Source organism: Channa argus, chromosome 16 (genome assembly GCF_033026475.1).
Source record: "Channa argus isolate prfri chromosome 16, Channa argus male v1.0, whole genome shotgun sequence".
Taxonomy (NCBI): domain Eukaryota; kingdom Metazoa; phylum Chordata; class Actinopteri; order Anabantiformes; family Channidae; genus Channa; species Channa argus.
In genome coordinates this window covers 22,478,253-22,505,306 of record NC_090212.1, presented here as the reverse complement: position 1 = coordinate 22,505,306, position 27,054 = coordinate 22,478,253, and the positions used below count along the sequence as shown (strand labels likewise).

General features: G+C 41.6%; 1 protein-coding gene across 4 annotated transcripts in view; it reads left to right on the top strand.

Moving 5' to 3' along the window:
* Positions 1 to 27,054, top strand: part of LOC137101381 (MAM domain-containing glycosylphosphatidylinositol anchor protein 2-like) — a 68,280-nt gene that overhangs the window by 3,835 nt on the left and 37,391 nt on the right. For all 4 annotated transcript variants that reach the window (XR_010911043.1, XR_010911042.1, XM_067479770.1 and 1 more), the window contains exons 2-4: positions 17,441 to 17,580; positions 23,124 to 23,292; positions 25,503 to 25,699. Coding sequence is in view for 2 of the 4 variants with exons in the window: in XM_067479770.1 (XP_067335871.1) it covers positions 17,441 to 17,580; positions 23,124 to 23,292; positions 25,503 to 25,699 (506 nt within the window). In the remaining 2 variants the exon portion in view is untranslated. The remainder of the gene's footprint in view (positions 1 to 17,440; positions 17,581 to 23,123; positions 23,293 to 25,502; positions 25,700 to 27,054) is intronic.

The following is a 27,054-nucleotide window of genomic DNA, read 5'->3' as shown; positions in this document are numbered from 1 at the left end:
ACGTCACACTCTCAGTCCTCCTCCTGTGTAATCTCATCCTTGCATATATACAGTTCTGCCAAGGTTTGCTATATACGACTGTAGTCAAAAGAACATGTGCCAGCTGTAAGTCGTGTTTTTACACCTGTTTTACACCATTAATCATCCCAAACTCCTCTGATTTATGTGGATACGTTTGCAGGGAATGAACCTTTCCTTGATTAGACACTGGACACTGGACTTAAGCAGCCACTTGAATGACAATTTAAGGGATCGTACAATTCACATTTTCCTCAGTGGGTTTTATAGGCTGCAAAAGATTGTCTAGCTTCTCAATCCAGAGGGTAAAAGTCTCCAAAAACCTCTTTAATGGGGAAAAATAGAAGAACATTGAATTATTGTGTATGTTACAGTAGGTCCCGCACATAGAGGTAGTTTTTATGTCTCCATGCCTGTGACAGCTGTGGCCAGAGGCATTTTGTTTTGCTTTAAAAAGTGCAACTCCACTCTCAAATTCTGTTTGAAGCTTCTGTTTCTCAGCACAGGAGTAATGATTGGAGAGGATGTGAAGGTTTAGGTGGCTTGGGGGGGTGACTGGCTGACCCCCACTTGCTAACAAACACCAGGAGCTACTGTCAGATTTTTCCCTGATAGAACAAAGGGAGTTTGGTGGAACTTTGACCATCACTATTATAGTTAGTGTTGATCAGCCCTAAATATCTGTGAGAGAGGGGCAGAGATTGGAAACTGTCATGTACTGGTGTTTTTACTTAGTGTTTTCTGATTTCATATTTGGTGTAGTAGACAGTACTTCAAGTTTGATGTCTTGCCATTTGCCAGAGGACCTAGCTGACTCAAAATGTCAGATCAAAACTGTAAATCTCAGCTGAAAAAAAAAAAAACGTTTTTAGACAAAATAGTCTGTGTGTGTGTGCGTGTGTGTGTGTGTGTGTGCGCGTGTGTGTGTGTTGGGTGAGGGACGATACCAGGACAAAGAGGATCCTAATAAAGGAAAGAAGACAGAAAAATCGGAAGTAATTTTTTTAATAAAGACTCAACCTGCACATTATGATACAGTGTAGGTGGAAATGAATGAAGGAGCTGCTTACAGATCAGTCCCTGTCATCCTCTAATGACTTCATCTTCATCCTGCAGCCGCCTGCAGTCAGTCAGTCAGTCAGTGTAGCTGCTGTCTCTTCTGTCTTGGTCGACTGTGGCGTCAGATGTGTTGTTTGATTTGTTGTTGGTGAAACTGATCTGATTTCACAGCCATGTGGGCTCATTTTCTGCCTCATAAACTCTCCCCAACACAATACAGTTAAAGCTCATTTGGATGGAAAAGGTCAAACACAGTCGCTGTGCTGCTCACTCACTGTTTGGCTGCTTCTAACCTGACAACAGGAGCTGACGGTTTCCCCTACAGGCTGCAGCGATCACTGCTGAATTATCTGATCAGTCTGACTGATAGTGGAGCTGCAGCAAACATCGTATTCGTTTATATCCAACCGCAGCCCAGGAGCGTGTTGAAGGACCATTATGAGCTGCAGGTCATAGTGGTCCTGTGGCAGCTGGGCCATATGGCCAAACATTTTTATTGGTCTCAAGGAAGATTTTGTTCCCATTAAACTAAACATCCCTAGACTCCTGCTGAGCTTCATGGCCTCAAGACTTTGGATTCCCTCCCTGGCTCCCTCTGCTCAGCCTCAGCCTGAAAGATTTGGATTATTATTATGTAGGAATTATAGGTGTACGCCAGTCGGCTCCCCCCTCATCAACATCGGCATCAAATGGTAGCGTCAGACAGCAGGAATCTGTGGAGGTGAACGCAGACACAGAGACTGAACAGCCTGTAGGTGTTCCTTAGTGTGATTAAATCAGAGACAGTGATTTGTGCAGGAACGCCCTCAAATGCTGGCTTCCATAAAATACGCGAGAAGATCAGGAGCTGTTTAAGACACAGGACACAAAGGAAAAATGTGGCATTAAATTTCTGCTTGTCATCACCAGTCAATTCCTCTTAATTTCTGCTCATCTTTTACCATCTAGCCCATTAGTCAGCTGCTGACTCTGAGAGATAAACATGTTTTCATGCAAAAGGATTTAAACTTTCCTACGCTGGGAAGCGGTGGACGTAAATGAGAAAAGTGTCTACATCCACACTTCCACATCCATCCACACAGTGCTGTATCATCGTAACCTGAATAGACGAAGCGGCTACTAGAAAAAAGGGAGCACAAGACTCAAGTTTTCTTTGAGAACTGTGACAAAGATTTTATCTTGTTGAAGAACCTTCTGGTCAGATGAGACAAAAGTAGAAGTGTTAGGCAAAAATTATTGTCATGTATAGAAGAAGAGAAGCACCCTCCCAACCATGAAGCACAGGTGTAGCAGCATCATTTTGGTGCAGTTGAAGAAGGAGAATCTGAAGACCACGGAAAGGAAGCTAAAGCTTGGATGCATGTGGCTGTTTCAGCAGGACAGTGATCTGAAGCATTCTACCAGGATGGGAACAAATTGGGTTAAGACCAACAAACTACCTGTGTCAATCACAAAGTCCTGAACTTAATTTGTGGGCTGAACTGGAAAATGGGTTCATGCAAAGAGCCACAAGCCGGACTCGGTGCACCAGTTCTGCCATGAGGAAGGGGCCAAAGTTCCTGCAGAGTGTTGTGTACCTCAGGGAAGAACTTGATTTAGGTTAGTACAGTCTAAAGCCTTTACCACCTGATGTTAACTAGAGAAGAAGCAACAAGGGAAGAAATGGAGGACAGACAGACAGACAGACAGGGAAACATAGTAGACTGTAGGGATTCATTGGTCCCATTAATACTGCGTATGTGCTGGTACCCAATGTGTGTACCAGTCTCCAAAGTTTATTGCTTGTTCGTTTGATTTGAAAGAAAAGTTTCAAAGTCAGTTTCTATTTATGAAAAATATCAACGCGAAGCAGTGTTGATCAGAAATCTGGTCTGAATGAAGCTGCTGTGTTTGTGGTGGAAGCTGAGTGTGTGAGTGATGGTGAGCGGCTGCAGCCATAAATCAGCACATTTCTCTGCTTTGATGAAATCATTAAGTCTGCATATTTGACCTGCTCTAACTCTCCCTTCTCGGGGAAATTGGGATTAATTATAATTGTTTTTTAATTACGCTCTCTCACCCAGCTGTGGAGAGTTTCCTCACAGACAGGAAACCGACATTGTTACCCCATCGTCTGTTCCTCCCCTTTTCCTCTCCCCGATGTGTTTCTGTGTTTATCGAGCCATTAGCTGTGGGTTTAGTGTGTTAATAAGTGTTAATGTGCAGTAATGAGGATGGAGCGGCACATTACCGGGAGCACTGTTGGCCCGCCTCCTGTTTCCTGCCGGCCGGCTGCTCGACGAGGAGGAGGAGGAGGAGCAGCTACATTTACAAGTTGCTGCTGCTCACAACCAAATGACTCGAGCTGTAAAACAGAAATGACAGCAGACGCAGTGAGAGTCCAAATGAACAGTTATCAGTGACGCAGCTCCACCCGTCCTGTGCCCCCCCAGTCCTTAAAATAAGTTTAAGTGATCAATCTGTAATTGATCGGGTGCCTGAGTGTGTTTGTGTGGCCCAAACATTTGTTAAAAACAAAGTTCTATATAGTTACACAGAAATAGTTTTTGGTTCTATTAATACAACTGGGGAATCACATTGTCACTTGTATGAAAGCATTAAAAATGCATCCAGTTGTCGATTAGGACAACAGGAATCCATACATGTTTTTGATAAAGAAGAGCTTCGTTACCTTCATCCAACATGTTGGAAAAACAATCATGCATTACATGTTTGTCAGACATTGCGTTTTATTCAAGACGAACCGTAAAAACTTCTGTGCTTTTTGATTCTGTATGGTCCTCGTGGACATTTGTGCTAAAGACCCAGCAGCTGATTTCACTGATGTGTTCCTCCTCCGTGGTTCAGCGTGGTGTTAATTAGTCAGAAATCTGCAGACTCAGACTCTGACTCAGACCGTGATTGGACACTGAAGTGCTGCTGTGTCTGAGACAGACAGAAAGTGATCAGCAGGTTCATCTGTAACAGACGTGCTGGACAAAACCCCTTGTTGTGAGTCACATCAGGTCAATAAATCTGGTGTTTTGCTGCTCGATGTTCGGTGTGATTACATACTCTATATGTCTTTACAACAATAAACTGACGCTTTATTCCACAAGCTGGTATTTTGGTGCTAGTGTTCATCACAATGCTCTAGTTTCTTTGCACATTTGTCTTATTTGCTATTTCAGAAATCGTTCCTCCTCCTTCAAATATCTAAGTTTGCCATGCTTTGTTTTTTGGGAGCATTTAAGCTGTTGTGTGGTGTTACAACTGCGTCACTCAGTCCACTTGTTCATGATCTTTGTTGATTTTGTACAGTCAGAGGACAGAAAACCAAATGGAGCTCAATATCAGAACCTTTGTCAGTTGGTTGAAGTGATGGAAAGACTCTTTTGATTTGGGTTTGCTTGGTCTCCTGGTTGGTGCTGGTTGAGTGTTTCTGAAGGCCGAAGGTGGAGACAGTAGAGTGAACATTTCTCTGTGAGTGTCCACCAGCCAGTGTGTCAGCCCTGTTTCTCTTCTGTTGAAGAAATTAATCGGTGTGTCTGTTTTGATTTCCTCTGCTTCAGCTCGGATCCTCTGACCACTGGAGGAGAAGTAACATCTCTGATGGGTAGGGGTAGGAGGTGGGGGGGCAGAGACAAAGAAGAAGACAATCTTCCCAGGAATCAGGAGTCTTTCATAGTAGGAAAGTTACTACTGAAGTTTCATTTCTCATTGTTCTGATTGTGATAAAAAATTGTTGGGAAACGTTTTTCTCCTGGAAATTCAGACAAGTTTTCCTTGTTAGAGCCGATGCTCAGGATGCTGTTGGTGCTCAGGTGTGAATCCTCCTGTTAAGTTTTTGGTGTCCCTCCCCAATGGTCTTTTTGGATTTGGGTCTTAAAATGACCCAGAACAATACAGTAATACTTTTGTGACTAGAGCAAACGAGTTACTTATAATCAATGATACTAAATATTTGTCCAAAGAAAAGAGGAAACGGTAATGAGAGAAAGAAGGAAATGAGTGGATGAATCAAGTGGAAGGGGAGAGGAGGACACAAGGAAGCAACAAAGTGAAATTACACTAGGAAATGAGTGTAGGACACAAGGAGAAAAGGAAGTGAGAGAAGGTTCTGAAAGAGAAAGGAGCAGAGGAACTGACAGAAAAGATGAAAGAAGGAAAGGAAATGACACTGGCAGAATCCTGTGTGCAGATTTGTGTATTTTTCCAAATGCATGCTGGGAGCTGAGAGGAATGAGGAGGTGAGATAAATATGGCCGTTGGTGGGTGGATGATGTCTCCGCTGTGTCCACACTGATGGGCTCTGTGATGAGTGTATTCCAGTGTCACATCTGATTCATATGGAGGCAGAAGTTTACACAGATCCAGGATCAGGATCCTACTGAACTTCCTGAAAACACTCGTCCCTCTCTCTCCCCCTGTCAGTAAAGACAAAGGTTCAGGTTGGGAGGACTTTCTGAGTGCTGGATCCTGAATTCAGCACACGATTTAGCTTAAAGTGTCAGGTAAAACCAAGCATTAGCTACTTGTATCACGATGTATCCAGAGATCTGAGTACAGATGTAAACAGCTGGATGAGACGTGTTGTGGATCAGCTAGGAATCTCACAGGACAACTCCGATCAAAGAGGGACGAAAACGTTAATGTGCAGCAGCAGAAATCCACCTTGGGGAGACTTATCTCTCCCAGCACGAGGATTAAGGCCATGTTTGGAGAATAATACACAGTGTGCTTATGTAAGCTCTGCAGGCTCCGTCCACCAGCAGCTGCAGCCTGCAGCATGAAAACATGATGCAGGAAAGAGTGGGAGGAAACAGGTGGAGATCATCTGGTCACTGCCACAGGTTTTCAGTGGTTCTGATTAGTTTTTAATCATCCATTATTGTTTACATGTAAAATGACAGGAGGTACCAGAACCAGAGGCAGCATCAAATGCTTTAAGTGCTGCACTAAATTACAGTCCAAATTCTGAGGTTTTTTTGCACTTTATGTGTCTTTACGTTCACTGGCCACTTCATTAGGTACACCTGGAGTGCATTAGAGCCATGTCTTATAATGCACTGCAGTACGACTCCACGACCCATTGTGATGTCAGTAATAAACTGAGAGTAGAATTATCACCTTTCTGACAGTTTAACCAAAAAACTGAGCAATTCTAACAGAGCAAAAGTGGAATTTATTGGATGGCATTAGAGCTAGTGTCTTTTCAAATAAAGATTTTCCAGTGTTAAAATATATAAAATGCTTTTAAGTAAAGACTGTCTCAACTGTTATCAGCAGAACAGAAACATCCCAGTCGACATGCTGGTGCTTCACTTACTGAACCCAGAACATGACAGGATTCTGCAAGCAGTTTTTAGCTGAATCAGAGCAGTCAGCGTCTCTGTTCTGTCGCTAGGCAACCAGAGTTAGCTGTCAGTCATCAGGCGACTGCTGTTTGTCTCTGTCATCAGATGAAAACGTGTTTTATTTCACTTATGTGATTAGAGTCAGCAGATGTTTCCTGGCTCCTTATGTCTCTCTGCTGGGGTTTTTTCAGCGTGGCATTTTTTCCTTTGGATCATTTTACATTTTTTAAATTTACTTTTTAAATGCATGACTTCACTCATTTATCCATGCATTCATACTGCAACCATGAATCTTCCCGCTCAGTGTACATGTAGAGTTTCAGGCCCAGTTTAGGTGCTGCTGTCTCACTGGGGCCACACCGCAATTATCTCTAAATCAAGTCTGGACCTGATCCGTTAATCCAAGTCCTCCCATGATGTCAGACAGGACTTGCCTGGTCTCACTTCTGTGATGATAAGCGACATGTTAAAGATCAAACACTTAGGTAGGTCCAAACCTACTGAACTTACTTAACCCGTGCTGTGTTCTCAAGTGTTTCAGGGAGCCAGTGGATTTATCACATGGTAAAGTACACAGGAGTGAGTGAGTGATATAACAGAAGGAGTTTTCTTTTCACCGCAACTGTTACGCTGTGTCTACACAGTCTGATACCCTCCTGTTTTAATCAGTCCGTCCTGTCTCCTGTGTGTCAGATACAACAAATTATCCAGCTTCTCTCCCATCAGCACTACTGCCCACAGTGTGTCTTGTGTTCTCTTCAGTTTTTTAACTACATTTTCTTGATCAAACTGAGAAAAACAAGCATATTTTACCTGCCTTTTTACTATATTGTTGTTTTCACAGCAGTTACGGTCTAAAACACAAATAAACATGGTCACAACTCTGCAGGACATATTTCACAAAGTTTAACAAAGAAATGTGTTTAACTCACTTTTATTAGTCTGTATTTTGATATTTATAAAAATGGCACAGTTATAGATAACTGATAAATATCATCAGCATAAACAGCCGGTTAGAAGAGCAACAGCCCAGAGGGTTTTAATTGAGGGACATACAGGAGAAACTGCTTGTGTGCAATAATTACTTGATCTTAACCTGGAAGGGACCAACCAAATGTGCTGCATGAGAAAGAACTAAACAAAATTTAGTGTGTGTGAAAACCTCTGTTATCCTCTTACCACTGTGCCCGAGCAATTTTCTGGGGGAAACACTGAGTCGTCTCCGCTCCTTAAGTGCGTTCATGTACACTCATCATACTGTCCAACATGCTGCCATTGCACGAGGGACCACTGACTGCTATGGACACAAAGGCATTGTGTTAGAAACCGTGCTGCACATGCTACACTTTCTGTGTACACAGTGTAAAAAAAATCCAGATCTGTTACTGTGGCTAAGAAAAAAGAGGTGAGAGGTTGTGTTTGTTTTACGTTTGCTCAGTTGGTAAGGCAGTCGTCCACGGACCAAAGGGTCAGTGGTTCAACCCCTAGTCCCGGCTATGCGTCAAAGTGAACCCAAGCTGCTCCCGGCGGGTCAAGTGAGCACCTTGCATTGCAGCCACCGCCACTGGTGTGTGATTGTGTGTGTGATTGTGTGTGTGAGAAGATAAAAGCGCTATAAAAGTGGCCATTTTTATTCATTAATTTCAGTTGTTTTTCTAAAGTTTGACTGTATTTTCATTTCTGCTTGGTATGTGTGAGGAACCCAGTTCAGTGCAGGAGCTGCACATTTAGTGCTTTACTGAAAGCAAAGTCTGTCACAAAATGATGATGGGTACATGCAGCAGATCAGTACTCACATTTCTTCCTTATCCCTGGACGAATATTGTGAGCTTGTCTTACAAAATGTAACTGTATTGATGGAAGATGCTGTTTTTGACTTTAGATGTCTAGAGCCACTTTGTGTTTCAGTCTGACTTGTCTTAAATAGGAGACGTCGCTCTCAGGAATAATCTCTGCTTTTATTCTCTCACTAATCTCCTGCCCTTATTAACATTGACCAGGTTTTCCAATACAAAAAGTAAAAAAATAAACTGTTGTAATGTGAACTCTGATGTTTTAACTCACTTTCTGTCAGTGTTGCCTCAAAAACTGTCCATGTTTGGTGTTTAGTTTGACCTCTGAGGGACAAATAACATTTTAGCTTGAGGTGAATGTGGGCATTCCACTGTTTCCATGCGTACATTCTGGAGCATTCGATCTGATTAGACCGTTAAATGGGAGTTTTCTGCTCGGCTGCTTCACTTCTTCACCCCTGCTGTAACACCCCCCCTTTTCCCTTTCTGTCTCCCTGTCAGTAAAGATGAATGGTCCACACTCGTCTTTTCAATATGCAAGCAGTGATGGGAGTGATGTTGCAGCAGGATGCGTTGTCGTGTCTCGTAGCTGCAGCAAAGCAGCAGGCGTGACCGTAATTACAGTGTGAGCACGATGCTGATGTGGTTATCAGGGTCAGGAGGCTGCACACGCTCAGATACAACCAGTATACCCAGTTCAGCTCACTCCGCAGGACCTCATTATTATAGCTTTATCACAGCTGGATGAGTAATTTGATTGTCATCATGAGCACAGTTGGGTTTTTTTCCAGGTCATTTTACAATCAGTTATACTCACACCTCGCAGAATCCTGCTCCCTGAATGGGCCACACTATTACAATCCATGTAACCATAGCAAAAGAACAGATGCTGAACATACAGACAAACATCAAAACCCTTTGAAGTCCTTTCACTGATGTCTGCTGTTTCTTAAGGACCTACATACCATCCTCAATAATGTGTTTATCCCAAGTACCACAAAATCACCTCAAGGACTTCTACAACCTTTTGTCCAATATCCATCAGTCCCTCCAGAGTGTCCTCAAAGACAAAGACTTTAATGTTTAAAATCTGTAGAAACTCTTCAAGGACACGTACAGATTTTGAGTAGCTTGACTTGATCGAGGTTTTTGAAGAGGTTTCATATCTCATCCAAAAGGGCTCTTCAGTTTTAATTGGCTGGTGGGTATTTCCAGGCAATTTTACTAATGTGGACCCAGTTACACTTTCATGGCCATTAAAAGACACAAGTTAAAACACCTGGGGGGTTGTCAGAACTGCATTGTTAGTGGCTGATAAGTGGTATCGCAGACCACCTACTCTGTGTAGTAGATGTCTTCTTTCACTCCTCCTTCAAACCACCAGTCCTCTCTGATCAACCCACACATGACCTCAACAATCCAGAACAACTTCACAGGAGTTCAGTACCTGGAGCCTCACAAGTCAATTAGAAGTGAAGACTCTTTTTAAATAAGAGGACAAATGTCTTGATCTTTAAGCAAGTCCAGCTAACACCAAAGATCTAAGACTTTTGATTAACCAGTAAACCCACTTGAGGACTTCTGTTATCACCTCAGGCACTTCCAAAACATCTTCAGGCACAAACAGAATGCAGCATTTGTAAAGTCTTAATAAGGTCCTCTAGGATATCTACAAGGACATCCTTAAGGTCCCAAACAGCCGACAGACGTAAGATCTCTTTTTCAACCAAAAAGCTCTGACATGGTGCTGTCCTAAAGTAAGTGGTTGTCCCATTGATATTTACTGTGTTTTGTGATTTTGGTCCTTTGTCTCTTTCTGACTTGTCTGTCCCTCTGTTCTTTACCAGTTCCTTTTCCTGAATTGCAAACCTGCCCTACATTTGCCTCATTACTGTGTCACCTGAATGTGGTGTAGCACACCTGTTTGCTGTTGACTAATGAGCTCCTATATATTCTGCTCAGTCGCCTGTTGCCTGTTTGGCAGATTGTTACTCACAGTATTTTAAACCATTTGCCAGACCTGCTTTCTCGTAGTCTACCCAGTTTCAGTCTCTGGGTCTCGGCCTGTTTATGTTGGATCTTTTCTTTTCTGTTTTACTGTTTAACTTTTGCATGGTTGGGACCTACTTCAGCCTGTCTACTGTCTCTCCTATGGTCTCCCCAGTCTTGTTTTTGTTCACCTAGACTGTGGGTCAGTCTGTCTTCTGATCCACATCTGCGTTGTCTCCGTCCTGTTTTCCTCTGGTTTTCATTCATCCCTTCTTCTCATCACGAATGCAGAAGGAGCACCTCCCTGTAAGCCAATCAGATGTGTGCAGTTATTTTTAGCTGTCCCACTGACTCTGCAGCTTCTTTTGAGAGCCTCCATCCAGAAATAAAGCCAGAGCGCTTACATAATACACAGAGAGAGAGAGTGGATGTAAAAATATCTCCTCTGACATGAATTAAACAGCTAAGTTAAATCTGACCTGAGATCAGGGGAAACAAGAAGAACCTATGTTAGATGGAGGCAGATCTGGATCTGGGACAGATAGTGGTTTGAATATTTAGTTTCATGTCTGTCGCTCTGCTCTTTCTACTTTTGCTCTGTGAGATAAATAAATGAAAAGCACAGGAAACAGCTCTGATCCCTGAATGAACTCTGGATCCCACTTTAGACTTGAGAGTGAAAGGAGAGTTGTAGGTTTTTGCTTTTCATGCCTCAGATCACTTTATTTGACTTGGTCTTAGTGGACTCGGTATTCAGCTTTAGTTTTCGACTGACGTTACACTTTTTGTGTGAGAGAATGAAAAGAGCAAGGATCCAAACCACATGTTGAAATGCTGTTTTGTAAAAACAATCGCTCTAAAATGCATATGAATATTAGAAACAAGTAGCCTGTTGTGGTTCAGCAGTAAAAACATTTGAATTGTATATGTCTGGTTGAACATATGAGTGCATCAGCTAAAAAGAAGGATTTTGATTTAGTTTCCATAAAACAAATGCAGCTGAGTCATGTTGACAGATGAGGAAACATTCTCCTCATTACCTGGATTATTATTAAATACATTTATTAACAAATTGTAAGGAAATGCACACAGAAGTCATTAAATTAAAGAGGCACGGTTGATGAATGTCCTGTGCAATTCAAAGTACAGGATTTCAATGAAAGTCCAGCTGTTGTGCAACAGGCAGACATATTCCATATTCACACTGCTGTGCTAGCAGTAGTAGTAACTGTGACCTGTCATTATTTGGACAGTACATTACATTATTTGTGTGAATACAAACTTCAAGCAGACCAGCTGGGGCAACATCATTAGGACCTGATGCTGCCTCAGATCATGAGATGGAGGGAAGGATGTCTCATCTCTCTAAAAATGTCTCCCTGGGCCTTTTTCTGCATCTTTTCTTCGGACAGAATCGAGTTAAAGATGCAAGTGAAGGAAATGAGACATTTTAAGGTTAATCCATAAAAGTCTGTAGATTCACTGCTAAAACTGTATTTGGACCGGTCACACCAACACCAGACACATTGTTTTGTCAAATGTGTAAAGTTGCACTTACGCCTTGTTCTGCTTTAGAAATCTAACCTTATGGAAACAAGCCTGAATTGCATTCCAACATCATTTTACATATCGGTACTATAGAGGACGTTGTCATGCAGACAGTAAAGCACAGAGATGGATTTAGGAATTGGGCTACGTAAAAAAAAAAAAAAAAAAAAAGTATTTTATCACTAAATATCTGTCAGATGATTGATGATTGACTTGCAATCATTTATTCAGAATTCTGGTTAAAATAAAACAGGAAACAAGTCTCCGATGCACAGGTGTTTAAGGTTAAGCCTAAAAATATGCGTTTGATTATAATGTCTTGTGAGTTTAGATATTTACAGTGTTGTAATGTATGACTTCATCTTTTTATATTTAAGCTCTTTCTTATTTCTTTCTTGTTGCCTCCATGAAACTCTGCTATGCAGTGTGTATATATACCAATTATGTGATACAAAGCCTCTACATGGTTTGTATGGTTTATACATCTGGCCCCAGATGTTGACTCCGCATACATGTATGGGAACTGTTAATCCAGTAGGACATTTGGCAGGAGAAACTGGCTCAGTTTCAACTTTTTGATACCGTCTTCAGAGATTAGGTTGTTTTCGTCACCTTCCTCGCTTTATTTGTGCAAATCTTTTTGATGCAACTATTTTTTCTGATGCACAGAGCATGTGTTATAGATTTCAGATTCAGCTACTCCTACAGACATTAACACGCATCAGGAACCTCCGATAGTTCCCACACACACCCCTGGTTTACTGTTTATAGCAGAGGTTTAATCCTGTTGAACATTAAAGGTCTCAACCCTGTGTTTATGTGTGTAGGTGAGGTGTTTATGTGCACCCCCTCAGGGACAAATAAAGAATCTGGAATTGAACTGAATCTGGTGAAGCCACACATACACACACACGCACACACACACACTCTGTTGACGGGATGACTCACTGTGTCACACATACTGTGGTTAAATCAGGCTGAGCTCCTGCTGCCCTCAGAGACTCACTGCTTTACTGTACAGGCCTGAGGCTGACCCGGCATCTGTGTGTGTGTTTGTGTGTGTGCAGTGTTAAACCTTTCCCTAATTTAAAGGGATGGAGAGATTAGAGCATTAAAGGGGAGGAAACTGATCCCTGATTTTCCCTGCAGGAGGCCGGTGTGTTTGGAAACAGACAGGAACGCTCCTTTGTCATGTCGTCAGCCTCACGTCTCGCATTCGTCCTTACAGTAATCGTTAGGGTTTGTAGCCGCACATTTGAAGCATTTTCCTGAGTCGTTGTTCGATAATCATTCAGTTCGTGAAATCCTGGTCTTCTATAAAGATTCTGTTGCAGCTTTTGCTGTGAAGTCAGGGTAAAATAATAAAGCAGTAAGTAAACATCAAGTAACTTAACTGTGCTGCATATAAATCCAGCAACATAATGACTTTACTGAAAACTGGATCCTTGTCTTCTGTCCGTCCCGACCAAATTCAAAACAAAACATTGACAGAAAACTACAATTAAAGAGCACCAATATGTTGAGGTGAACATTTTTTACTAAATGTAAAGGGTTAGTTGGTTATTTAGTCACACTTCTGAAATAACAGGAAGTCCAAAATGACACAAGACCAATTTCTGTGATTGTTCAGTTAACCTTTACTTGCTATGAACATGTGACACTCGGCTGTTTGTTGATCACTGTAATAAACTAATATAAACTGTTGAAAGATGAGGTTTCAGTTCAGATGAAGCGGAGCTGCCTCGTGGTTTTATCTGTGTGTGAGCAGCTCAGGTTTGTGTCTGTGTGTTATTGCAGGTTGTTAGTGCACTTTTTCTGTTTGTTGTAATATTAAAGAGAGCAGCTCAGACCCACAGGTCATTTCCACAAATTTTGTTTGTCTTCTGCGGGTCAGATGAGTCTGAAGCTGCATTTACACTCTCACCTACAGTATGAGCTGTGTTAAATAACTAGACGGCTTCACTGAATACTCTCTAAATATAGCTGCCTAAAATCCAAACATGAGCTGGTTCAGATTATTAGACATGAGGACTTTATGTTTATCTCCTGGGCATCTTCTGGGTTTTGGACTGATGAGTTAGAATACAGCTCCTTGGGATTTGGCATCTATGGCTTTTTCTGACCTTTCATTAACAGTCTCTCAATTAAAAAAAATATTCAGCAGAAGAATTAATAAGAGAAATTAAGTGTTGCAGCCCTAAGAACAATAGCAGTGGTGGAAAACCAAAGTACTAATACCACTGTGTAAAAGTACTTTACATGTCCTGACTATGATCATCTGTTATACTGTAGGTGTCCAGAATAAACCTCCTAAGAATACAGAGAAAAATGTTCCATACAACGGCAGAATTTCATCAGTTGTTTGCTTCGTGTGTGTGTGTGTGTGTGTGTGTGTGTGTGTGTGTTTGTTCTGAACTTTAAGAACCTAGTGTTACATTTAAATTCGGTTCACCTCCTGCTCCTTTCACCCGAAGCTGTTTGTCCCAGGTTTGACTAATTCCTCGTTCAGTAGCGATTGTATAGACAGTGGGAGGGTGTAATTCCTGCATGTAAGAATGGTTGTGTGCTTTTTGTGTTTAGTATGCTTCACTCTGCACTGCAGGGATCAGGGGTGCGGATTCATCAGTTGTTGGAGCCTCTGCAGAGAATTTAGGGATTAGACTAATACCTGGTTTTAGAGGGAAAATGGTAAATACCTGAGCCAGAACAGGATGAGAGGAAGGAGGACAAGATGAGAACGTTTAGTTTCATAATGAATGAAATTCTACTGTGGTTCTGTTCTGGCTCATTGAAAGTAAATGTTCTACCTTACGTTTGCTGAGATCTGTTTGACACGGGATTTTTATATTTACTGTGTTTAAACATGGAAATGCAGCCAAAATAAAGAAATATAAAAATTAAACTAAGCAAAAACAGAGCTTCTTTAGCTCCTTCCTGTCCTGTCAGTTTTACTTTGTGTGTGTGTGTATTCTGCATCATTGCTGTTAGTAACTGAAGAGATGACTTAGTTGGGACCAAGTCAGTGTCCTCAAAACTACAGAAAGGTGTGTGTGTGTGTGTGTGTGTGTGTGTGTGTGTGTGTGTGTTTGATGACATCAGCAGAAACACGAGCAGAGTCATCAGGAAATAAAATCTAAAAATAGAAAAAGTAGGACACAACACTGTCGTCGATCTCCTTCTCCTCCCCGTCTCCTTCACACCTGTGTTAGCTTCCTTTCTACAATAATTTTTCCTCACTTATTCAGTTTTTCAACCTCACCTCCTTTCTTTTTTCCACCTATGTTTTCCTATGTTATTTCTTCAGATTAATCTAAGGAAGTTTCCAATATCTTCAGCTTGTGTGTGCGATCTCATAAAGCGGCCCAGGTAATGCATCGAGGCTTTGGTTCTGTGAGAACCAGAGAAGAGAACCAGAGTTTGTGAGGAGGTTAATAGATAATCAGGAGTAAAACAATGCATTACCCACATGTCGGAGCTGTGTGAGACACATGGAGGCAGAAGAGTAAAAACAAACATGCAGCAGGAAACTTGGAGTAGCACACCACACGTGCAGGCCTGCAGCAGTCTGCCCCACCCAACACTGTCAATTCAATATTAATTTCATGCTGAACTTTTTCCTGTCACTGTTGTAAGCAGCTGGACTGATTTTTCACCAGAGTTCAGCCAACAGTTCTGACCTATGCTGTTTTTATTCCTACGTCATCTCCTGTCATCTCGAACTTTAACTCTGTAAAATTTCCAAAATACTATTACACAGTCTCAGCGGACAGGTTTTGCTTCTGTTTTCAGGTACTGAAAGGCCACACCCACCTCCTCGTCAGTTCCTGAGCATCCTGCAGCTAATGATGCATTCAGTCGCAGGTTTTCAACTCATAGTTCAGTCAGACAGTTTTCTCTGTGCTGCAGATAAAAATGCTGTTGCTCTGTCAGAAATCACTTGTGTGTCAAGGTGGCTGCGAGTGGGATGATCAGAGCCACCGCCGCTGCTGCTGCAGGTTGAAAGTTTGTTTTGTACAAAGACGAGAATGTGCAAAGGAAGTCACAGGTTGTAAAACTATGAGAGGAAAAAAAAGTTTAAACGTTAAACTGTTAAACTGTGGAGAGGAGCTGTACGCAGATGTTAAAGTACATGTTACAGAAATAGACAGAAAAAACTCCTGCAGACTTTCAATTCAATTCAATTCAACTTTATTTATATAGCGCCAATTCACAACAAAGTCATCTCAGGGCACTTTACAGAATAAAGTCAAGATTATAAAGATATATAAAGAGAACCCAACAATTCCCCCTGGAGCAAGCCATAGGCAACAGTGGAGAGGAAAAACTCCCTTTAACGGAAGAAACCTCCAGCAGAACCAGGCTCAGGGTGGACGGCCATCTGCCTCGACCGGTTGGGGTGAGTGGAAAGGGGAGAGAGAAAAGAACAGAGCAACAAAAAGCAATAACAAAACATCGGGCAGATTGGTAGGACCAGTAGCTGCACGCTGGAAGACACACAGCTTCAAAGCCGGGGGACACCTGCAGAAAGGGACAGAGAGAGGGGGACAGAGGAGGACAAAGACAACTACGGGAGAGAACACACAGAGTTAATGACATACAGTGGTGAGAATTGCGGGGTGAGAGGAGAGGAGAGATGGTCAAGAGGAGGAAAGGAGCTCAGTGCATTGGGGGGTGGGTCCCCCAGCAGTCTAAGCCTATGGCAGCATAACTATAACTAACTATATGCTTTATTAAAGAGGAAGGTTTTAAGCTTAGACTTAAAAGTAGAGAGGGTGTCTGCTTCCCGAATCTGAACTGGGAGCTGGTTCCACAAGAGAGGAGCTTGATAGCTAAAGGCTCTACCTCCCATTCTACTTTTGGAAATTCTGGGAACCACATGTAGGCCTGCATTCTGAGAGCGAAGTGGTCTACTGGGATGATATGGTGCTATGAGGTCTTCTATATATGATGGAGCCTGACCATTCAACGCTACTCAGGGCTGAATAACTTCGAGTTTACAGCTAATACAAACCACTAATAAGCAACATGTACAGTATAAGAGTAATGTTAGTCCAAAACTTTCTAATAAAGATGTGATTTCAGCAAGAAACATGGTTTTAACTCAGTGGCATTTCTATTATGCCCACAATAAGAGGAGTGTAAGAAAGTGTAAGCTTTTCTTCCCTGCTTGGTTGATTATACGCAGGAAATAATTGATAATTGATCTGAGGAGTGGAAGTGATAAAACAGCTCCTTCTCTGAAGATTGATCAAGGTTAACACTGGGGAATGTGACAGTTGTTTGTTCTGATGATAAAGCTTCAAAGACAATAGAAATGTTAAAGCAACCACACAGGAAATAGAGGCTTTTATTTTCTCATTTGTCCTGATTCCAGTGATGGAGGTGGAAGAAGAAACCACACTCTTTCACCAATAAAGGGAGAGAACCTGAGCATGTGTGAAGTCCAAAACGTTAAAACAGTGGTGTGGTTGGGTCCTGTGTGTGTCTGTGTGTTGATTCCGTGTTGTTGTTCATATTGATTAGATGTAATTATCCATGTACTCCTGCTCCACCTGCCTCCACCTGTATAACCTCATCACACAGTGGATTTAAGAAAAAAAAGTCTTCTTCTCTGTCTGCTGCATTGTCTAACTGGAAACCAGTGTATGTTTAGAACTAACACGCTGTTAACTCTGTGTGTGTGTGTGTCGTCCACAGCGCCACCTACAGCGCAGATTATACACTCAGGTCAGGCCTGTAACGTAGAGGAGGAGCGCCACACTGAGAGTGTGTTCACCATCAGAGAGGGGGCCACTCTGGAGCTGCAGTGTCTGTTCACAGGACACCCCCGACCACAGGTACACTGGGAACACTGGAAATACTGTGGGTATACTGGGAACAGTAGTTATACTAGGTACACTGGTACAGGTGTGTTCAACTAGTTTAATCAGCTTTTTTTCCTTTCTGATGTGTATCAGTAATTTTACTAGTTTATATTAGTACTTTCAGTTAACCCGACTGGCCACACGGACTGTACTGGCCTGTATTGTCAGATAAAACAGCAGCAGTTTCAGACTCAATTCTGCATTTTATATCATCACAGCATGAAAACAGAAACATGAATCAAATGGTGTTTTCAGCTGTTAAGAGGATGAATGAATGACACAGGAACAATGATGAATAAATGATTATTGAATGAATCCGTGAACAAGCGTGAAGTTTACATTTGATCACACAGACTTGCTCCCTGTTGACTCTGCAGAGCACAGTAATAAACACACCCATCATCCCTGGCGGCTCCCGCTGAGCTGCACTGCTTCAACGCCTCTGTGTTTTCTAAATGAGAGCAATCACATAGAGAAAGAGAGGAAACCCTGGAGGACCTGAAGAGCCGGCGCTGTCTGAGTGATGAAGAGGAGAGACGGATGAAAAGAAATCAGGAAAAGAAGTGCTAGAAAGATACAGTTGATGTATGAAGAGAGCAACATGCTGTGGAAATAAACTTTTTGTCTTTTGCTGTCATTAACCTTTATCAAATGTATTAAAAACTTATCTCTTATCCACCCACACAGCTTTTCCTTTCACTGCTATGCAGATGACACACAGCTCTTCCTGTTCTCTCCACTGGATGATTCCACTCTCTCACCAAGCATTTCTGTCAATCTTTTTGTTATCGCTGTTTGGTTGAAAGAGGGACCTCTTTAACTCAACCTATACAAGACAGAGGTTCAGAGGTTCCTCTCAGCCGCGGTTCTCCCCTCTACAACCTAAGAAACATCAGACTCTACTTTCCTAGATATGCAACCCAACTCATGGTGCAGAAACTTAAAATGTCCTGCTGACGGAGCTACCTGCAGCACAATCAAACCCTCCAGATGATCCAAAATGCAGCCAAACATCTAATTTACGATCAGCCAAAAAGAACACATCACACCACTGTTCAGATCTCTGCACTGGCTTCACCATGTTCAAAACTCTCAGCTACAGAGTGGTCCACTCAGGTCTACAATCTCTCTGATCTCTGGCCATGACTCACTTCTGATGGTCCCTATACAGCAAGTTACCAAACTTACTGCGCACTTACAGATTACAGCTTGGGCACTGGCAACATGTTGTCTTTATCGATGAGAGCCGCGTTATCCTTGAGCATAATGATGGAAGACAAAGATTATGATTACGTCCTGGAGAACCATTGCCTCCCACATGTGGGAAAGGTTCTATGGGAAAAACTTTAGGCTACAAGACGACAATGCAAAGGCACATAGGGCAGCTGCAGGGACGGACTGTCTTGATGGGGAAGGGGTGCAGGAGATGCCATGGCCTGCTTGCTATGCCTGATATGAAGCCCATCTAGCATGCCTGGGATGCCTTAGGCCAAGCCCTTCGTGAGAGTTACAATATTCCTCGAGTCTACAGGAATGAGCTTTGAATCTGACTGAGGGGTGGGCTGTCCTGCCTATTGACAACATCAACAAGCTTGTGGACAGTATGCCCCAATGTCTTAACACATTATGTCAAACTATAGTGTGACCTCTGTATTTCTGATCATGTCTAAACAATATTCATGAGTAGGAAACTGGTTATTGTTATACATATAACCTTCAGCTGTTTGTGTTTATGTGATGATATCACCACCTAATTACAGGACAGATAATAATCAATAATCATGCATTTGTTAAAGTGAGGCTGTGGCTGCTGTATACAGTGTCTCTCTGCACACCTCTTCTCCTCTCCATCATCTCTCTGTCAGTCTGCTGAATCTATAAATAGAGCAGCTACTGGCACAGTCTGAATCCACACTCTTTTTTTTTCTCTCTGCGTCACTGCAGAGCTCAGCATCCTCTGCATTTTCCTTTCATCCCTCTCTTCTTCTTTTTCTTCTTCTTCTTCTTTAACACCTTTGAGCTCCCCCTTCTTTTCCTCTCTCTGCACGAGGTAAAAACCCACTATAATATCACAGACACAACTTAAAATCACAAACGCACTGATTGTTATCTCACATCATTAACAGTGTGTTAATATAAAAATTTGGGAGGGTTCAGGTGCTCTGAAACACCCGGTTTGAGTCCAGCCTTTGTGTCAATAATTGATTATGAAGTCGTTAATTGACACCATAGTGTTAAGAAAATTTAATCTAGCTTGTCCACTTCTGCATATTTCTCTTTGATTCCAACTGTAGGAATTAGTAATAGTAGTAAATAACACCAAGACACCTGTGTTCTCTGTCACCAGTGATGTCGGTGTAAAAGTGTGATGAGACGCTGAGAGCTGCTGTGGAATTTTGTGTCATGAAACAGAACTGTGCACACTCCAGTGTAATAGGAAGGGGTCACTCTAATGCAACAGTTTATCAAGGTGATGTTTGTGTTTATATTATGTTGTCAGCTCAGTGGCTCAGGAATTGTCAGGTAGGAGGTTAGTGGGGAAAAAAATTCTATTTTCCAAGTTAAGTCTAGTTAGACTGTGCTCTAAGCTTTACTTTTCAGGTCAGATTAAACAGTGGAAGAGTACGGGCCTGAGAAGCTGTCATGAGGAAAACCTAATGCAGTTTAAGCTCAGTTTAGCATATTTTATCCCGTTGATGCTGACAGTCTTGTTTTGCATGAACTCTTCACACTCTTGCATTTAATGTGGTGTGATTTTAAACTTGGACTCAGATATGAGGATATATTTCAGGCTTTGGCTGTAAAGTGTTGTTTGGTGTCTTACATGTAGGTTCCAGGAAAAGTTTCAAGTTTCAGAAAAAACACTAAAGTAAAAGCAACTGTAATCCAGTTAATAAACTAAGGCTCTGGATCACTTCCTTGTGTTGACTGGAGATCCACAGTCCAGAGTTTTCAGACGAGCTGTTCAGTGCTATAAGAGTATAGGAACAACTGGCAACAACCGGCATCTGAGGAGTGATGGGTACTGGTGCTGGTTGGTCTGTCGTCACTGACGTCTCTTTAGGGTTAGTGAATTGGAGCTGAGTGTAAATTGAGTGTATGAGAGCTTTCACATCAGCTTTACACCACTGCAATAACATTACTACAAAGCATAGTGTCCCCACCACACTGAAAAAACCATTGTTGTGTTATTGTAATAATTATTGTCACTTTGTGTTGGACATTGTTCAGAGTATGATCTGTGCTAGTACACAATTTTTACCTCCTTAATCGTATTTTTTTACTATGAGGCCATTAAACATTTGTCTGCACCGGAGACAGAGCAGGTGGGATAGAAATTGAATGTGAGTAGACAATCTGCTGATTTAGTTTCAGCAAGAAAGGAACACAATGAACTGTATGAGCTGAGAAGAAAACAGCAGATGTACATTTATACATATTTATTTACATGTACATGAATCAGCCCTGCAACGTGTTATAACGAAGAGCTGATTGTTTTCTGAAGGGTGAACTAAACATAGAAAAGTTAGTTTCTGTTTCATGTACAGAAGGTTAAACAATAGCGAACAGTGACATTGTTTTTTTGTGTGTGACTTTAAAATGATTGTGTTCTTTTTGGTCAATGCAAAATACATCTGTTCACATCTGTTCACATCTGTTCACATCTGCCATTTTGCAACTGCAACAGCCACTTTTTAACATTGCCAGCAATTAATAGCATTAGCTGTCTATAATCAATAACTGTCTGACAACAGTAACAATCTCTGAACATTAATACCTCAGAGTGACTCTCAGTAACTCCTCCATAACATTTATATGCATATTTTAAATGACAAAACACAGCGTTTTACTGTCAACAGTGTGTAACCATCCATAACATCTGTTGTGTTGTTGACAACATCTGTAATGCTCTACATTTTGTTCAAGTTTTGTTCAAAGCTCCTACAGTGTAAAGTCTTTGTTGGGGTTAAAACCTCTTATTTTAACCACTTTTCATTTGGTTTTATCCCCCCATCCCCCAAATCACTTTGGTCACTACGTAAATAATATCTGGAAACATCTGTTGCTTTGTTCATCTCACATTAGAAAAAATGATGGACTGTTGGTCTGAAGAACATTTAACGCTTTGTACTACGTTACGGTTGATGTTTTCCACTGTTCCACTGAGTCTATCGTCAGGTTATCATCTGTTACTGAGAATAATTAGCAGCTGCAGCCCAAGAGAAGAGACAGAGATGGAGGGACGAAGGACAAAGAGGACAAAGATGAGAGACTAATGGGGAGATGATGATGGAGGAGGAGAGGGATGGATGGGAACTGACCAACAGATGCTGGATGAGGACAAAGCTGTCTGAAAGGCTGGAACATGTCTTCCTATAGCTGTGAGGACTCTTGGTGCCATAAGACTTCACATCCCATGACCCTAATCTTCACATATAACATGTGAGCCTAGCCCCTCATCCAGAACCTAAACCTGATTCTAACCGGAGCCCTGAAACTAAGTCCGACCCCCCCTAAAGGCCTGTGAAGGAACGAGGACCAGACACGCTGTCCTCTCAGTGCACAAATGTACTAACACACACAGTGGAGTTGATGTACAGCAGCTAATACAGTCTGGCATTGACTCAGTTTCCATCTAAAGTCAGGCTCTCAGCCCCGACTCTGTGTAACTGCAGAAAAATAAGTTCACTCATCAGCACAAACTTTGCATTTTCTTAGTTTGTTTGGTTCATTAGTTGTTGAACATCAGATTTGATAATGCTAAAGATCTATATTGAGTTTCAGCTCATAGTTTAATTTGTGAACATAACTTGACTGTTTTAGTTTAAAGTGTTGGAGACACCACCACCTCATCTGCTGCTGAGGAGGTGGTGGTAACCAGGCTGAAAGAGAAGGAATGTTTGAATTAGACTTATACTGTATCTACACTGTGTCAGATTCATGGTTATCAGCCTCTATCTATCCAATGTAGAACCCCCAACCACAAAGCCCAGGGTCACACTTTCACCTGAAGGTTTTAATGAAATCCCATTAATCCAAGAAGAAGAGAATCTTCATTATGTCTCCAACAGTGAAATACAGTATAACCCAGATTAGTGAATGTTGTCTGTCAGTCAGAGACCCTCTATTGTCAAACTTTTTTAGTGTTTTTGTCTTTTTAAGCTCTTCATCTGTGGCAGCTCTAACTCTGATTATTCATGTCACAGTTTGTTGGAGTGTTAATGGACAGAGCCGGCTCATGTAGTGTTTCTAACCATGTCAAACAAACCACAACAATAGTACTAATACACAGAGGAAACTCACAAATCAATTCTCACATTTTGAAAGTGTTTTTCTTTTTTTTCTTTTTCGTTTTACCAAATCATATTTGGTGATTCTTCAAAATAGGTTTTAATGGTTGACAATCAGTAGTTGATTTCCTGAAATAAAAAATGTGATTGTTCAGAAAGTAAAATATCAGTGCTAGAGATGTACAGTATGTGGTTTTACTGATAAACCTTTTTCTTGTTCTGCAGATTCGTTGGACTAAAGCTGGAGCCTCGGATCGTCTGAATGACTCTTTTCTCCACAATGAGACTCTGAGGATAGAAAACATCAGCCGCCACCAGGGGGGGCGTTACTACTGCAAGGCTGAGAACAGACACGGGGTCCCCGCCATCCGCTCCATCCGGGTCGAAGTCTACTGTAAGACACATTTTCTGCTTCTCTGCTCAGTTCAGAGCTCTGTGGTGGGAACAGATTTCAGCATGTCCAGATGTGTTTTTACCTTTTTTCTAACATCTGTATAAATTGACTTTCTAATGAGTTCAGCTTTATTCATTATTTTTGGAACATTGATCCCCACTTCCGGACCTTTGTATCCACCCACTCCTGCTACATGTGAATTAAGACAAATACACCCTTCGTTACACTTTGCTAACATTAGCCTACTGTCTCTGAATGAAACACAGCAGCGTCCACTGTCATGAAGCAGAAAGTGAGTTCAGAGGGCAGGTACATGTAAGTAGTTAATTGTGAATCATTCCAGTATTCCTACAACTGTTTTCTCTATCATGGTGTTGTACAGGTGCACTTTGTGCAGCCCTGGTTATTCACCTTTAAAGAAAACGGTTTTGTTTCCTAAAGTGAAACTCAGGCCTGTTGTGTAACAGTCTTACACTTTGTAGATCACAGTATTTTACAGTATTTCAGCTCTAATGATGTGATAACTAAACCATTAAACACTGTTAAGAGCTGTGCAAGCACAAACTGAACAATTAGCCACGACCATCATCAAACACTAAAATATATTAAAACATTAAGTACGCGATCACACTGCTTTTCAATACCTAACAACAGGACAAATGATCATAAGGAGGAAGTGTTTTCACGTACCCATCACACCCTCCTCACTGTGCCTCTGCTGCATAATAATTGTTCAAAAATAAGTTTCTATTTCCCACTAAACGTATGAGTGGTTTTGTTTATATAAACTTAAAATTATCAGGAGACAGAAAATTGAGAAGCCTGATAACGAGGACCCAGGACTGTGTGGATTAAAGAATAACTTCATGGTGCTGGTATTAACACCTCCTCATCACTTGCAACAAACAGCTTGTTGGCATTTGTCGCTGATTGTTGTTGACCTGCATGTGTGGAGAGAAAGCACTGAGCTGTTTTCCTGCAGCAGCAGCGGTTTCTCTCCCCCTGGAGCTCTGTGGGCTGAAGATCTGCCACAGTACCCAGTGAAAGCTTCTGGATGCAGAAAAGTCATGTTGGTGTTTTTAAACCACAGTTCCCTCATGTACAGTGAAGAGTTTCCTCCACAGTAACAGAAACGGCATCAAAGCTGTATGAAAGCCATAATATCCTGGAGGATGGTTTTACTGGGATTTCAGGGATTTAAGTGGTACCTGAACGCATCGTGGCATAGTGCTTCCTTCAGGCACGCAGGCTTTTACACAATGTTTCCTCTGCGAAACTGCAGGAGGAAACAGGATAAATCCCGACCCCTGTCCCACCCTGACCTGCAGCGAGTGCATTATTGGAGCTCCCAGCAGGTGGTGGTGGGGTTGTCCTTTTTGTTTAATTGCAGCGTCTGTTTTTTGAGCTCGATGAGTTTGTGTGCAGGTTGAAGTTTGACGTGGCTCTGCGTGAAGTGGATTAGTGGCCATTAGACTCTCTGCCGATAGCGGCTTTATAACCAAACCCATTAACGTGGTGGATCCCGATTGGTCAACTGCAGTCAGCTGATAAGGGAGCGCAGCGTGTCTCCAGCCTATTAAAAGGCCTCTGGCTCTGCAGTAATTATCCTCACCACAGAAAAACTGACCCACTGTTTGGCAAATATGAACGGGAAATTCAGACACTGCAGGAGGAAACAAAGCTTCATGTTTTTTTGTTCTGTTTCTGTTTATGAAGCACAGGGTGGAAACGCAAAGCTGCGTGTAATTAATGACTTGCCTTAAATTACATTTATTTTAAAATTACATTTTTCCCTTACCTGAGTATATTCAGCTCCACTGGACATTTGTTGTTAGAGGACTAATTTTAAGGTTTCAGTCCAACATGTTCCCTGTGTATGAACAGTTTGTACGGATCTGATCTCGCTGAAGATAATAATAACCTGTCACACAGAGTCCAGAACAAACTCATTATAAAATATAAATATATATAAAAATATAAAATGATTTGTGGTTCTGTTTATTTCTATTAATTTTAGCAAAGTTCGGTTTGTGTTCTTGTAAACAGCTGAAAGTGGATGGATGTGTAATGGATTAATTTGATTTTCTCCTCATCCACTTCTTTGTCCTCTCCCTCCTTCCTCATCCTTTTCATCTCTTCGTCTTTCCTCTCTCATACTTCTCCGCCTTTCCTTTCCCTACTTCCCTCTGACACTGACCCCCTCCTCCCAGACTTGGATGACCCGGTAATATCCGTACATCAGAGCGTCGTGGAGACAAAAGAGCAGTTCTACTTTGAGAGGACGGTGTTTCTCCGCTGCGTTGCCAACTCCAACCCTCCCGTCCACTTCACCTGGAGGAGAGGCAGGGAGCTGCTGACTCAGGGCTCCGATGCTGGGGTGGAGATCTACGAACCCTTTTTCACACCGGTGAAAACACACACACACATTTCACAACTTTTAACCAAACCATCGGACATGTTGAAGTGATAATAATAATAGTAATAGTAATAATAATAATATAATTAGCTCTAAATGACAAACTAAGGTAAAACAATTCACACACAAAATAAAATACTAAAATTTAGTGCACACAGTGTAAAAAAACAACAATGTAGAACAGTGTAGAAACCTATTTTAACAGCATTTTAATGTATAATTTCCTGTTGGATCCTCTTCATAAATCAACTCTAAATGTCATTTACATAGACTGGGGCCAGACCACAGTCTCTAACATAAACCACCTGCTGTGAGAATGTACACAACATAACCACAAACTGGATGTTGTGCTGAAATATCAGATACTTTAGTGGAAAAGAACATTATCTGGTTTGTTTAATATAAGTTGCAATTTACAATAAATGTCCAAATGACTTTATTACAAAATGCAATGTGGTTGTGATTGGATGACTCACAGAAACCATATTTAGTAGTGTAGGAACATGAACTTTTGGAGACAGGTTTGTGGAGACACGTGCTTCAGAGACGTCACCAACAACTCTGCTCTGCTCCATCTCCATAATCTCCTCACTTGTTGGTTTCTACACTGTGTGCACTGAGCTTGACACCAGAGATAACACCACAAGTTTCAGGATTTTGATGTCAGGAGATGGTGGGAGAACCTGGTCATCAGACGCTCAGTCTCAGCTGTCACTTGTGTCCTGTCTCACTGAACATACGTTGGCTGCTCATCAGCTGATTAATCAAAACCAGAACAACGCTCTGCTCCAGGAAACCAAATGTTTTTCATGTGTGCTTCAGCTCGTATTAACTAGACATCAACTAATTTAACAAGTTATTAACTTTACCTTGATAGTTTTGTAATCCCAGTACAACCTGGATTAACTTGGGGACCTTTTTTTTACCTATGGGTTTAATTTATCCATGTATTAATGTTCCATTGTGCACTGAAATCATAATAATTTCTGTTTAGTTTCAGACTCTCTCCCAGGAGTCAGTGTTAAAGCTTCATGAGTAAAAGTCTTTTCAGCCCAGTTTTATCTCAGTGTGATTCCTATGAGAAATCTCAGTGTGTTGGTTTTCTATGGGCCGTGTTCAATCAACTGTGGCCAGAACTGTTCAATTTTTGTCCAATTTCAACTTCTGATACATGACTAGACCCTGGTGGGTTTGTACAGCATCGGTTTACTTCCTTTTGTGTTAATATTATCTTTAGATGCTTTATGTGATTTTCAAAAACTCATTTAAATCTGTCTTCTCAGTGATATTTTGACCTTCACAAACCAGCTGAGGAAGAGGAGGATGGATGGATAGATGATCAGTTT